At 44.3% G+C, this 14,949-nt stretch overlaps 1 protein-coding gene across 2 annotated transcripts; it reads left to right on the top strand.

Moving 5' to 3' along the window:
- Window positions 1–46: 46 nt before the first annotated feature.
- Window positions 47–11,663, top strand: LOC115205838 (eukaryotic translation initiation factor 2A-like). Of its 2 annotated transcripts, XM_029772199.1 has the most exons (14): window positions 47–151; window positions 501–570; window positions 678–749; window positions 993–1,111; window positions 1,547–1,646; window positions 7,567–7,649; window positions 7,880–7,953; window positions 8,069–8,213; window positions 8,345–8,461; window positions 9,503–10,077; window positions 10,518–10,631; window positions 10,811–10,927; window positions 11,244–11,309; window positions 11,442–11,663. In XM_029772199.1, exons 1-14 carry the CDS (start codon window positions 58–60, stop codon window positions 11,505–11,507), a joined length of 1,812 nt encoding a protein of 603 aa, XP_029628059.1. In that variant the 5' UTR covers window positions 47–57; the 3' UTR covers window positions 11,508–11,663. The 2 variants fall into 2 exon arrangements, with proteins under 2 accessions (XP_029628059.1, XP_029628060.1); XM_029772200.1 differs by lacking the exons at window positions 47–151; window positions 501–570; window positions 678–749; window positions 993–1,111; window positions 1,547–1,646 and adding exons at window positions 5,116–5,158; window positions 7,318–7,367.
- Window positions 11,664–14,949: the final 3,286 nt, after the last annotated feature.

Genomic DNA, 14,949 nt, shown 5'->3' with positions numbered 1-14,949 from the left:
ATTATGGCAAAACATGTGATTAGTCACACATTTTCTGATGATGTGGCCAACGTTCCAATGACACGCCCCTTCTTTCTTGAGACTGGCATTTCCTTTTGCAGATTATTCTCTTTCCGGTACATCATGGCTCCCCCCACACCTCTCTTAGCAGGTGGGTTATTTCATTGAAGAGTAAATTCTTTATTTGTTGTTTACGTATGGTTTTAGATGTTAACCTGGGTTGTAGAATATACGCCACGGCCACTCTGAACTGTCACGTGTTTTGGAATGTTGAATCATTTCCTTACTTTCGATTGTGACCTGCTCTTGTCAGAGTAATGTTACAAGCTTGCCAAATGTTTTCGAAACATTTTGCCAGATGCTGTAGCATTATATTTTGCAAAGCCCAGTTCCGTTCAAATCAGATTTACCTCCTGATGATAATGTAGCTAATTCTTTCATCTTACATAGCTATTACATCAGTGATTTTAGACTAACTGCTGCTGTTATTGTGATCACAGTCCGGGGATCTGACGGGACAGTGCTGCTCCGTGGACCACCAAACTGCGAGAAGAATGCAGATTTTCAAAGGTCATTCCCGTTCTATCAGACGTAACATAATGTTACATTGTTAGACAAATCAATCACTGTGCATGTGTTGCAAATGCAATTTTATTTATTAAACCTTTCATTTTCAGGGACCCTCGGCAAAGTAGATATATTGCTTTCAGCAAGGATGGGACATTGTTTGCATGGTGCAATGGAGAGAAGTAAGAAAAGCTACATCATAACACTAAATCTGCATCCCAAATGGCACACGATTTCCTATATAGTACACCAGTTTTGCCCCGAGCCCTATGTATCAGTACACAGAAGTAGTATAAAACCCTTGCATGCTGTAGTGTGAGTGACATTAGTCATGTAGACTACTTCTTCAGTCATTGGAATCTTTTGCATGCATTGAGACTCTGGTCCGATCACAGTAGTTGTCATGCCCATGTTTTGTTTGTCAGGGTCACTGTTGTGAAGGTTGCAGATGGCTCACAAGTCAGGTCATTTGACCTTCCAAAGACTGCAATGTTGGAGTTCTCTCCGCTGAACACTGTACTGGCTACATGGCAGGTGTATAGCAGTAAGTTTACATAACTACATTGAAATGCAATACAAATTCTAACACGAGGTTTGATTAGATGATGAAAATTGAAAGCACTGACTATTGATATTGTGCTCCTTAGCCTTTTTCTGGAATCTATTAATGACTAAAGGGCTCGACACACTACGCAAATGGAGTGACGGAGCATCAATTTCTACGTACAGTAGTTCTATGTACTTTCGTTTCACTGAATTTTTGTCCAGCTGAATTTTTTTAACAGACCGTATGTCACTCTGTTTGCGTAGTGTGTAGAACCCTTAAGCGGGCACACAAGTAGGGAGTCTAAATGTATTATGTTTTAAACTAGATATAATTTAAATGTCATGTCCATTTATGGTTTGTGGTTGGTTGTGCTGCACTAGCACTCATCTTTACAATAGGTAATGTAATGGTATTTTCCCTTTCTCTTGTCAGAGACACAAGAAAACCCACAGGGAGATGCCAACTTGCAGCTGTGGGATTTGCAAACTGGGACCTGCCTCAAGGCTCTCTACCATAAGAAGGTACAGGGATGGTGAGTTTGCACCGTTTTCTATTATTGTGTGTTTGTCCATCTGAGGAAATACAGAGGATTAGCCAGCAGCATAACACCCTGCTTGCCTCTGAAGCTAAGTAGGGTCGGTGCTGTTCGGTCCCTGGATGGGAAATCAGATGCTGCTGGAAGTGGTGTTGAAGGTCCAGTAGGGGGCACTCTTCCCTCTGGTCTAAGGAGATTCCAATGCCCCGGGACAGTGAAGGGAACATTGCCCTGCGTAAGGTGCCGTCTTTCAGATGGGCCATTCAAACGGATGTCCTGACTCTCTGTGGTCACTAAAGATCCCATGGCACCTATCATAAAAGTAGGGGTGTTAACCGTGGTGTCTTGGTTAAAATCCCAACCTGGCCCCTTTCAATCATCCTCAGCTTCCAATTGGCTCATTCATCCCCTTTCCTTCCCCCTGTAACTCTTCCCCAGGTCATTGCTGTAAAAGAGAATATGTTCTCAGTCAACTTACCTGGTAAAATAAGGGTAAATAACTAAATGAGTATGTATTGCCCATCACAATATGACTGAATTAGAATCTGGGTCTCCTGTGTGGCCGCTAAGCTAAAGCCTAGGCCCAAGTCTTGGACAAGGTTATCAAATCAAATTTTATTGGTCACATACACAGCAGATGTTAATGCAAGTGTAGCGAAATGCTTGTGCTTCTAGTTCCAACAATGCAGTAATATCTAACAAGTAATCTAACAAAATCCCCAGAACTGCCTTATACACACAAATGTAAAGGTATGAATAAGAATATGTACATATGGATGAGCGATGGCCGTGCGGCATAGACAAGATTCAGTAGATGGTATAGAATACAGTATATACATATGAGATGAGTATTGTAGGATATGTAGACATTATTAAAGTGTCGTTATTTAAAGTGATTAGTGATACCTTTTATTAAATCCATTTATTAAAGTGGCCAGAGATTTGAGTCTATATGTTGGCAGCAGCCACTCTGTTAGTGATGGCCTTGAGATTGAAAAACAGGTTCTGTCTCTCTGTCCCGGCTTTGATGCACCTGTACTGACCTCGCCTTCTGGACGATAGCAGAGGCTCGGGTGGTTGTTGTCCTTGATGATCTTTCTGGCCTTCCTGTGACATCGGGTGCTGTAGGTGTTCTGGGGGGGCAGGTAGTTTGCCCCTGGTGATGCGTTGTGCAGACCGCACTACCCTCTGGAGAGCCTTGCGGTTGTGGGCGGAGCAGTTGCCGTACCAAGCGGTGATACATTCTGACAGGATGCTCTCGATTGTGCATCTGTAAAAGGAGGCCAAATTTCTTCAGCCTCCTGAGGTTGAAGAGGTGCTGTTGCGCCTTCTTCACCACGCTGTCTGTGTGGCTGGACCATTTCAGTTTGTCCATGATGTGTACGCCGAGGAATTAAAACTTTCCACCTTCTCCACTACTGTCCCATTGATGTGGATGGGGGGATGCTTCCACTGCTGTTTCCTGAAGTCCACGACCTCATCCTTTGTTTTGTTGACATTGAGTGAGAGGTTATTTTCCTGACACCACATTCCGAGGGCCCTAACCTCTTCCCTGTAGGCCGTCTCGTCGTTGTTGGTAATCAAGCCTACCACTGTAGTGTCGTCTGCAAACTTTATGATTGAGTTGAAGGTGTGCATGGCCACGCAGTCATGGGTGAACAGGGAGTACAGGAGAGGGTTGAGAACGCACCCTTGTGTGGCCCCAGTGTTGAGGTTCAACGGGGTGGAGATGTTGTTTCCTACCCTCACAACCTGGGGGCGGCCCGTCAGAAAGTCCAGGACCCAATTGTACAGGGCGTGGTTGAGACCCAGGGTTTCAAGCTTAATGACAAGTTTGGAGGGTACTATGGTGTTAAATGCTGAGGTGTAGTCAATAAACAGCATTCTTACGTTGGTATTCCTCTTGTCCAGATAGGACAGGGCAGTGTGATTGCGATTGCGACAGCAGACTGGGATGTGGGCACAGCAGACTGGGATAGGGATTGATTGAATATATACGTAAACACACCAGCCAGCTGGTCTGCGCATGCTCTGAGGACGCGGCTAGGGATGCCGTCTGGGCCGGCAGCCTTGCGAGGGTTAACGCGTTCAAATGTTTCACTCACGTTGGCCACGGTGAAGGAGAGCCCACAGGCTTTGGTAGCGGCTTGTGTCAGTGGCACCGTATTGTCCTCAAAGCGAGCAAAGAAGTTGTTTAATTTGTCTGGGAGCAAGACATTGATGTCCACGACGGGGCTGGTTTTCTTTTTGTAGTCCGTGATTGACTGTAGACCCTGCCACATACGTCTCGTGTTTGAGCTGTTGAATTGCAACTCTACTTTGTCTCTATACTGACGCTTCGCTTGTTTGATTGTCTTGCGGAGGGAATAGCTACACTGTTTGTATTCGGTCATGTTTCCAGTCGACTTGCCATGATTAAAAGCGGTGGTTCGCGCTTTCAGTCCTACGCGAATGCTGGAATCAATCAACGGTTTCTGGTTAGGGAAGGTTTCAATAGTCACAGTGGGTACAACATCACCAATGCACTTGCTAATAAACTCGCTCACAGAGTCAGCATGTTGTTGTCTGAGGCTACCCGGAACATATCCCAGTCCACGTGATCGAAGCAATCTTGAAGCGTGGAATCCGATTGGTCAGATCAGCACTGGATAGAACTGAGCACGGGCGTTTCCTGTTTTATTTTCTGTCTATAGGCTGGGAGCAACAAAATGGAGTCATGGTCTAGTTTGCCGAATGGAGGGCGGGGGAGGGCTTTGAATGTATCGCGGAAGTTAGAGTAGCAATGATCCAGAAAGTTACCAGCTCGTGTCGTGCATTCCATATGCTGACAGAATTTAGAAAGCCTTGTTCTCAGATTAGCTTTGTTAAAATCCCCAGATACAATAAATGCAACCTCAGGATATATGGTTTCCAGTTTACATAGAGTACAGTGAAGTCCTTTCAGGGCCGTCGATGTATCTGCTTGGGGGGGATATACGGCTGTGACTATAATCGAAGAGAATTCTCTTGGTAGATAATGCGATCGGCATTTGATTGTAAGGAATTCTAGGTCAGGTGAACAAAAGGACTTGAGTTCCTGTTCTTATGATTACACCACGAGCCGTTAATCATAAGGCATACACCCCTGCCCTTCTTCTTACCAAAAGAGATGTTTTTGTCGGCGCGATACATGAAGAAACCAGGTGGCTGTACCGACTGACAACATCCCAAGTGAGCCATGTTTCCATGAAACAGAGAATGTTACAATCTCTGATGTCTCTCTGGAAGGCAACTCGTGCCCTAATTTCGTCCACCTTGTTATCTAGAGATTGGACATTGGCAAGTAATATGCTCGGAAGCAGTGGATGGTGTGCTCGCCTTCTAAGTCTGACCAGTAGGCCGCTCCGTCTGCCTCTCCTGCGGCGACCACGTTGTTATGGGTTGGCCTCTGGGATAAGATCCCATGTCCAGGGTGGAGGTCCGAACAAAGGATCTGCTTCGGGAAAGTCGTGTTCCTGGTCGTAATGTTGGTAAGTTGACGTCGCTTTTATATCCAGTAGTTCTTCACGGCTGTATGTAATACAGTGAGGGGAAAAAGTATTTGATCCCCTGCTGATTTTGTACGTTTGCCCACTGACAAAGAAATGATCAGTCTAATTTTAATGGTAGGTTTATTTGAACAGTGAGAGACAGAATAACAACAAAATCCAGAAAAACGCATGTCAAAAATGTTATAAAATGATTTGCATTTTAATGAGGGAAATAAGTATTTGACCCCCTCTGCAAAACATGACTTAGTACTTGGTGGCAAAACCCTTAATGGCAATCACAGAGGTCAGATGTTTCTTGTAGTTGGCCACCAGGTTTGCACACGTCTCAGGAGGGATTTTGTCCCACTCCTCTTTGCAGATTTTCTCCAAGTCATTAAGGTTTCGAGGCAGACGTTTGGCAACTCGAACCTTCAGCTCCCTCCACAGATTTTCTATGGGATTAAGGTCTGGAGACTGGCTAGGCCACTCCAGGACCTTAATGTGCTTCTTCTTGAGCCACTCCTTTGTTGCTTTGGCCGTGTGTTTTGGGTCATTGTCATGCTGGAATAACCATCCACGACCCATTTTCAATGCCCTGGCTGAGGGAAGGAGGTTCTCACCCAAGATTTGACGGTACATGGCCCCGTCCATAGTCCCTTTGATGCTGTGAAGTTGTCCTGTCCCCTTAGCAGAAAAACACCCCCAAAGCATAATGTTTCCACCTCCATGTTTGACGGTGGGGATGGTGTACTTGGGGTCATAGGCAGAATTCCTCCTCCTCCAAACACGGCGAGTTGAGTTGATGCCAAAGAGCTCCATTGTGGTCTCATCTGACCACAACACTTTCACCCAGTTGTCCTCTGAATCATTCAGATGTTCATTGGCAAACTTCAGACGGGCATGTACAGTGGGGCAAAAAAGTATTTAGTCAGCCACCAATTGTGCAAGTTCTCCCACTTAAAAAGATGAGAGAGGCCTGTAATTTTCATCATAGGTACATCTCAACTATGACGTACAAAATGAGAAAAAAAAATCCATAAAATCACATTGTAGGATTTTTAAGGAATGTATTTGCAAATTATGGTGGAAAATAAGTATTTGGTCAATAACAAAAGTTTATCTCAATACTTTGTTATATACCCTTTGTTGGCAATGACACAGGTCAAACGTTTTCTGATGAAAATTACAGGCCTCTCATCTTTTTAAGTGGGACAACTTGCACAATTGGTGGCTGACTAAATACTTTTTTGCCCCACTGTATATGTGCTTTCTTGAGCAGTGGGACCTTGCGGGAGCTGCAGGATTTCAGTCCTTCATGGTGTAGTGTGTTACCAATTGTTTTTTTGGTGGTTATGTTCCCAGCTGCCTTGAGATCATTGGCAAGATCCTCCCGTGTAGTTCTGGGCTGATTCCTCACCATTCTCATGATCATTGCAACTCCACGAGGTGAGATCTTGCATGGAGCCCCAGGCCGAGAGAGATTGACAGTTCTTTTGTGTTTCTTCCATTTGCGATTAATCGCACCAACTGTTGTCACCTTCTCACCAAGCTGCTTGGCGATGGTCTTGTAGCCCATTCCAGCCTTGTGTAGGTCTACAATCTTGTCCCTGACATCCTTGGAGAGCTCTTTGGTCTTGGCCATGGTGGAGAGTTTGGAATCTGATTGATTTATTGCTTCTGTGGACAGGTGTCTTTTATACAGGTAACAAAGTGAGATTAGGAGCACTCAATTTAAGAGTGTGCTCCTAATCTCAGCTCGTTACCTGTATAAAAGACACCTGGTAGCCAGAAATCTTTCTGATTGAGAGGGGGTCAAATACTTATTTCCCACATTAAAATGCAAATCAATTCATAACATTTTTGACATGTGTTTTTCTGGATTTTCTTGTTGTTATTCTGTCTCTCACTGTTCAAATAAACCGACCATTAAAATTATAGACTGATCATTTCTTTGTCAGTGGGCAAACGTACAAAATCAGCAGGGGATCAAATACTTTTTTCCCCTCACTGTAACACTTGAGATTTTTTGGGCTATCAATGTAAGAAATAATACATTAAAAAAAATATATATTACTGCGTAGTTTCCTAAAGACCTGAAGTGAGGCGACCATCTCTGTCGGCGCCATGATGACACAATTGTTCCCTGTGTGTGTGTCCAGGAGGGTTTCCCTATGTGTGTCCAAGAGTTGTTCCCTAGATTACTGATCATGTGAGTGTGATTCAATGAACCATCTCTGTTACACAGATGATGCACTTGGGAAGGCTAGATAATGTCTGCCACCACTTTATCATTATCACCCCTCACTGCTTTGAATAGAAACTGAAAATTATGATAGTTTTTAGTTATATGTTTGCATCATGACCTTTATTTTCTGAACAGATTGTTTTTGTCTTGTTAATGTGTACAGGTGTCCAAGCTGGTCAGATGATGAGAAGATTGCAGTCAGGAGTGTTAACAATGAACTTCATTTTTTTGAGAACAACGATTTTAGTAAGTATCTTTCTTGTTCACATAGATTTTATTTATTGAAAGTTTATTCAACCAGGAATTCCCATTGATGTCAAGAGATCTCCTTAACAATGGATAAATAGCCATGTTGGCAGCTCCATACTGATGTGACACACAGAACCAAGCATTTATTGAGCGCACTAGGTAGCGCTTGTGCACTTTCTATAATAAAAGTAACAATATTTGTATTAGTTAATTGTCTCTTTTTCCAGACACCATTGCCAATAAGCTTCACTTGCAGAAGGTGTCCGAGTTTGTGCTGTCCCCGGGAAGTCAGCCTAGTAAGGTATACCTCTGTTTTTATCTTGTTTCCTGACGATAAACTTAACAATTCATATATCTATTTGGTTAGCTGACTGTAGAAGAGGGTAATGACATTTGCCACTGTGTTTCTGCTGAAGGTGGCTGTTTATGTCCCTGGGAGCAAAGGTGCCCCCTCGTTTGTCCGGCTATACCAGTACCCCAACTTTGGTGGCCCGACCTGTGCTCTGGCCAACAAGAGTTTCTTTAAGGCTGACAGGGTGACCATGCTGTGGAACAAAAAAGGTTTGTCAACGTTTATAATAGAATTATGTTAAGTAAATGTTATGGAGAATGTGTGGTTTGTGTTATCCTAATAGTTTGTTGTTGTAGAAGATGAATGCCATGACGGCTTTATTATATATTTTTTCAATCAGCCACTGCGGTTCTGGTGCAGGCCAGCATAGAGGTGGATAAAACGGGGGCCTCATACTATGGAGAACAGACTTTACACTACTTGGCCACCAATGGGGAGACTTCTGCGGTGCAGCTACGTGAGTCTGCATAATTTTTATATAGTGTGTTTTTACTCTACTTTACTTATTTGTACGTCTGAAGGCAAAGGTATGTAAAATACCAGTGGAGCTACACTGGCGCGATGGTCATTCAGTATGTTTTTATCTGTAACACGGAACCCAAACCGGCTGCGCGCATGCGCCATCATGCATAAATGTATTTTGTCCCCCCACACTAAACGCGATCACGACACGCAGGTTAAAATATCATAACAAACTCTGAACCAATTACATTAATTTGGGGGCAGGTCGAAAAGCATTAAACATTTATGGCAATTTAGCTAGCTAGCTTGCACTTGCTAGCTAATTTGTCCTGTTTAGCTAGCTTGCTGTTGCTAGCTAATTTGTCCAGGGATATAAACATTGAGTTGTTATTTTACCTGACATGCACAAGGTCCTCTACTTCGCCAATTAATCCACACACAAAACGGTCAACCGAATTGTTTCTAGTCATCTCTCCTCCTTCCAGGCTTTTTCTTCTCTTGACTTTATATTGCGATTGGCAACTTTCATAAATTAGGTGCATTACCGCCACTGACCTCGTTCGTCTTTCAGTCACCCACGTGGGTATACCCACGTGCCATCTCATTGGTTATCTGCTTCTATAAACCAATGAGGAGATGGGAGAGGCAGGACTTGCAGCGTGATTTGCGTCACAAATAAAACTGACTTCTATTATAGCCCTTGGCAACGCAGATGCTCGTTGGCGCGCGTGAGCAGTGTGGGTGCAATAATTTAATAATATAGATTTCTACATTTATTTTGCAATGCACGCGTCGCGAGCGGTGTAGTCAGCCTGTTACACTGGACTTATAGCTTTTGCCGGCGTGTGCGCTAGCCACATTATCAAGTGTTCTCGAGCGTGAGAAGCGCGTCATTCTTAAAAAAATATAACCAGAGCACAATTGTACACTGAGCAGCTCGAGCCTCTCCTTGAGCCTCGCTGCTTACACCCAGGATTAATTTTAGATGATGCTCTGTGGTTCATAAACATATAGTATCTATCTGTGTTGTGAACAGAGAAGAACGGGCCCATCTACGATGTGGCATGGAGCCCAAGCTCCGCAGAGTTCTGCGTGGTCTATGGCTTCATGCCCGCCAAGGCTACTGTCTACAACCTGAAGTGCGACCCTGTCTTCGACTTCGGCACAGGCCCCCGCAATGCCGTCTACTACAGCCCCCAGGGCCACATCCTGGTCTTGGCCGGCTTCGGGAACCTCCGGGGCCAGATGGAGGTGTGGGATGTCAAGAAGTGGAAGCAGGTGTCCAAGCCCCAGGCGCCCGACTCCACCCACTTCGCCTGGTGCCCGGATGGTGAACACGTCGTCACGTCGACCTGTGCCCCCCGGCTACGTGTTAGCAACGGCTACAAGATCTGGCACTACACTGGCACGGTTCTGTACAAGCAGGACACGCCGACGGGCACAGAGCTCTGGGAGACTGTGTGGCAGCCCTTCCCAGACGGGATGTTCCCTGAGAGGACGGTGAAGTACCAGGCAGCACCCAGCGAGCTGGGCAGCACAGAAGCCAAGCCAGCTCAGGCCTACCGCCCTCCTGCCCTACGGAATAAACCGGTCACAGCCAGCTCCAAACTAGTGAGTAGAGGAGGGCCAGGGGTCAGGTTTTGGTTGTTTTCAGTAGGCATTCAATTGTAAAACAAAAATGAGCATTTAAAGGGATAGTTCCTCAAATTCCAATTAGCATATTTCTTGTTTCATGTCCAAATCATATTTTAAGTAACTTTATTGAAGTCCACAATCGATTTTAGACACTTTGGGAGGATTTGGACATAAAATGCTAATATTAGTGATACCAAGCATTGGTTTTGTGCTGTAAATGCTGAAAAGTTAGCATTTGGAGACAGTGACCAGGCAAACCAAAGCATGGATTGCTGTCTTACCTTATCCATAGACTGCTTACAGAGTAAGCAAACCAATATAGAATTTGAGTGAACTATCCTTTTAAAGGGCCAAATAAAGTTGTATTGTATTAGTGATGAAAAAGGTCCGTAAATATCCACTCTTTTCTCTGTCAGCATGAAGAGGAGCCTCCACAGAACATGAGGCCTGGCGCCACCGGGGACAAGCAGCTGTCCAAGACGGCTCTGAAGAACCAGAAAAAACGAGAGGCAAAGAAAGCAGCCAAACAGGTAAAGATGCTTTGCATGATCTTCTCCTAATGTGCTGGAATGTATGACAGAAGTGGAGAATTGCTCTTGTCTAAGTTATCAGGTGGGAGGTGGTTAGGTAAGCGATCAAGTTGTGTGTGATTTTTGTGACGTTTTAAAGCCTTCTAGGGTTGAACAAGTTGTGTTTTCTGCTTGTGTAGGAGATAAACCCAGATGCCCTTGAGTCCCAGTCAGATCCCTCTCCAGCCAGCAGCGCTCAGCCTGAACTCTCCTGTGGCGACCCAGAGACTGACAAGAAGATCAAGAACGTAAAGAAGGTGAAAAAATATGGTCACTGTTTAATAGTCAGTAGTAACTGTATCAGTTGGTGGCTGAAGTACCTGTTAGTAAGCTGTTTGTGTTTCTTCCAAATTTACCTTACAGTATTTTTACAGATTCAATATACGTCTTTGGGGAAGCAGGTTTTACTTCATAATGTAATGAACCTTTTAATTTTCACTGCTATGAAAAGGATTTATCACAAGCATACTGTAGACAAATGAGTCTTGAGTAAGTTTCACGTCAAGTGTTGCCCTTGGTGTTGAGAATGGCTTAGCTGTACGTTCATTCTGTTCATTTCAAACTGACCCCTAGAAACTGAAAGCTATCGACGAGCTGAAAGCGCTGCAAGCAACTGGGAAAAGCATTCAAAAGAACCAGGTATTATTCTGGCAAACTACTGTCACGCACACGTTCAATAAATATCCAGTTTATACATTTGTATATTCAACTTGAAAATAGAGAATTGTTGCTAAAATGTGTTATTTTTGTCCCTTGTCGTTTCTCTTTTAGCTTGAAAAGATGGAAAAGGAGGCTCAACTCATGAAAGAACTTGAGGATCTTCAACTAGTAGTATAAAAGAAAATATTTAATTTGTTCATGAAAACACAACATCCTTCCTTGCCATATGATCAAGAGCACACCCAAAGCTATCTATAATGGACACCCCCTCAATCTACACACAATACCCCACAATGACAAAGCAAAAACAGGTTTGACATTTTTGTAAATGTATAAAAAAAATAAAACCACATTTACATAAGTACTCAGACCCTTTACTCAGTTCTTTGTTGAAGCACTTTTGGCAGCGACTACAGCCTCGAGTCTTCTTGGGTATGATGCTACAAGCTTGGCACACCTGTATTTTGGGAGTTTTCCGTTCTTCTCTGCAAATACTCTCAAGCTCTGTCAGGTTAGATGGGGAGCGTCTGCACTGTTATTTTCAGGTCTCTCCAGAGATGTTCGATTGGGTTCAAGTCTGGGCTCTGGCTGGGCCACTCAACTCCTACATTGTCTTGCTTAGGGTTGTTGTCCTGTTGGAAGGTGAACCTTTGCCCCCAGTCTGATGTCCTGAGCGCTCTGGAGCAGGTTTTCATCAGGGATCTCTTTGCTCAGTTCATCTTTCCCTCGATCCTGACTAATCTCCCAATCCCTGAAGCTGAAAAACATCCCCACAGCATGATGCTGCCACCACCATGCTTCACCGTAGGGATGGTATTGGCCAGGTGATGAGCAGTGCCTGGTTTCCTCCAGATGTGATGCTTGGCATTCAGGCCAAAGAGTCTTGGTTTCATCAGACCAGAGAATCTAGTTTCTCATGGTCTGAGAGTCCTTTAGGTGCCTTTTGGCAAACTGTCATGTGCCTTTTACTGAGGAGTGGCTTCCGTCTGGCCACTCTACAATAAAGGCCTGATTGGTAGAGTGCTGCAGAGATGGTTGTCCTGGAAGGTTCTCTCATCCTCACAGAGGAACTCTGGAGCTCTGTCAAGGTGAACATCGGGTTCTTGGTCACCTCCCTGACCAAGGCCCTTCTCCCCCGATTGCTCAGTTTGGCCGGGCAGCCAGCTCTAGGAAGAGTCTTGGTGGTTCCAAACTTCTTCCATTTAAGAATGATAGAGGCCACAGTGTTCTTGGACATTCAATGCTGCAGACATTTTTTGGTACACTTCCCCAGATCTGTGCTTTGACACAATCCTGTCTCGGAGCGCTACAGACAATTCCTTCGACCTCATGGCTTGGTTTTTGCTCTGATATGCACTGTCAACTGTGTGACCTTTTATATAGACAGGTGTGCCTTTCCAAATCATGTCCAATTGACTTTACCACAGGTGGACTCCAATCAAGTTCTAGAAACATCAAGGATGATTCATGGAAACAGAATGCACCTGAGCTCAAATTTGAGTCATAGCAACGGGTCTGAATACTCATGCAAATAAGCTATTTGTTTTATTTTGATAAATTTGCTCAAATTAAAAAAATATTTTCTCTTTGTCATTATGGGGTATTGTATGTAGATTGAGGGGGGAATTTTAGAATAAGGCTGTAACGTAACAATGTGTAAACTGAAGGGGTCTGAATACTTTCCGAATGCACTGTATGTACAGGTTATTAAATCCATTGATGATACCTAATAAACACTTAAAGGTGTCAACAGCTAGAAATTGTTGGTTTTTACTTTAAGTTGAATGAACTCGTTTCAGTTCATTGAGATGTAATAAGAACATTTTATTAAATGTATTCCGCCAAAACAGTTATTCTTCACGGTTCCAATAAAAGGTTGCTAATTTCATTAATCGTCACCCAAAAAATTGGAGAATAGTTTGTGTGATATCACTTGATTGGCAATGCTTTTGACCCAATTCAATCACGGTTCTTCCTTGCCATTGGCTACCACATGACACACCGGTGATATTGTTCCCACCCACAAGGAAATGCCAGAGCTCTCCCACACTTTCACTGCACATCACGCATGCTCAATATTTTAGGGATGTTTGTGTGTTTGACTGTCGTGTCATTTGTCTTGATTCTACTGTTCCAAATAGCTGCTTCAACCCAAGGAGTCATTCGATTATTGTGCTTTTCAGCATGTGCCAATACGCATCCAGATCAGAACTCATGTGGACACCACCCGGTGTATGCGACAGTTCAGTGCATGAACATTTAATTCAAAATCGACCTCAAAAGTATCCCATGGGCGGGTATGTCACAGTCCGATGGATTCGCCAAGGACAAGGAAAACTGTCCAAAGATGATACGAGTGAAGAAAGCATGGCGAACAGCCGCCAGGTCATCGGAATAAACTTCTGTGGGTCCATGCCTCTGATGTTGCGTGTGGACGACTTGAATGCAGCCCGTGAACTAGGCATCATAGGGACCCTGGCGGGCGTCTCTGGCCCGATAACCTAGGCAGAACACCCAGTTTCTTCCCCCTCAAGCCCTACACCCTCAGTTTGGTTTAATTGATCCTTACAGAATCCCGAGGTGAATCCAGAGCAAGTGGAGCAGTACCATGCGGGACTGGAGAATATCTTTAAGGAACAGAGTGCCTTGGAGGACAGGAAGACGACATTGCTGAGAGTGATAACTGAGAAACATAATGGTGTGGGGGCCCATTACTCACATCAGATGACTAGTAGTAGTCCGAATACAGGCATTTGTACGGGACATGGCCATTCACATGACGTAATCAAGTGTCCTGGCACTGACGGCACTGTATTGTCTCTTAGAGGGTACTGGAGCTCGCCAGGGCTTCTACCTCACCTCGGCTGGGAAGTTTGGGGGAGACTACCTGGTGTACCCAGTTGAGCTCCATACTTCAATCACATTGATTTATGATTAATTGATCAAATTTGATTGAGCTCAGCTCAGTGCATGATTCTAGTAGTTTGCCAGTGGCTTTTTTTGTCCGATCTTGCCAACTTGGGAAGCCCATCATTCTCTACAAAACAACCTATGGTCACGTGTCAGTCTTTCTATGAATCTCTTCTCTATCCCCTTTCTCTCAGGTGACCCCCTCTGTTTCCACGACCATTTCATGGCTGTATGCGTCTCCATGGACGACTCGATGCCCCTGTGTGATGTTCTGACCATTGCCAGTCTAGGGTCCAACGTGAAGAGACAGCCCTGCTGTGTTCATCAGGGGAAAGCCAGGATGATGACAGGGAGGAGGGGGTGTACACATCACAACAGTGGAGTGGAATGGTGTAGCACCACAGTGGCTAGACTATAGGTGGAAGCAATATGGCAACATCTCATCTAGCCAGAGGCTACATGTCACAACAGTGGAGTGGAATGTTGTAGGCAGCACCACAGTAGGACACCATATATGGTGATATCTTTCACTGAGCCAGAAGTTATAATAATGCTTATATCTTTCAAATTCATTCTTCAGCACAACAGGATTGCCAAGGGTTTAAATGGAAACGTTAGACCTCACTGTAACTACCCCCCTCTAAGTAAATGAACTAACCAGTCACTGGAGTTCTGCAGCTGCAGAACATAATTAAATATTGTTAAACAT

The sequence above is a fragment of the Salmo trutta genome, chromosome 13 (assembly GCF_901001165.1).
Source record: "Salmo trutta chromosome 13, fSalTru1.1, whole genome shotgun sequence".
Taxonomy (NCBI): Eukaryota; Metazoa; Chordata; class Actinopteri; order Salmoniformes; family Salmonidae; genus Salmo; species Salmo trutta.
The sequence above is the reverse complement of the archived record's forward strand: the minus strand, read 5'-3'. Positions and strand labels throughout refer to the sequence as shown.

Excerpts from the sequence above, each read along its gene's own strand:
- LOC115205838 (XM_029772199.1), top strand. The coding sequence starts at position 58 with ATGACACGCCCCTTCTTTCTTGAGACTGGCATTTCCTTTTGCAGATTA. Across the intron at positions 7,650-7,879 it reads TTTTGAGAACAACGATTTTA|ACACCATTGCCAATAAGCTT; the intron begins GTAAGTATCTTT and ends CTCTTTTTCCAG. Across the intron at positions 7,954-8,068 it reads CGGGAAGTCAGCCTAGTAAG|GTGGCTGTTTATGTCCCTGG; the intron begins GTATACCTCTGT and ends TTTCTGCTGAAG.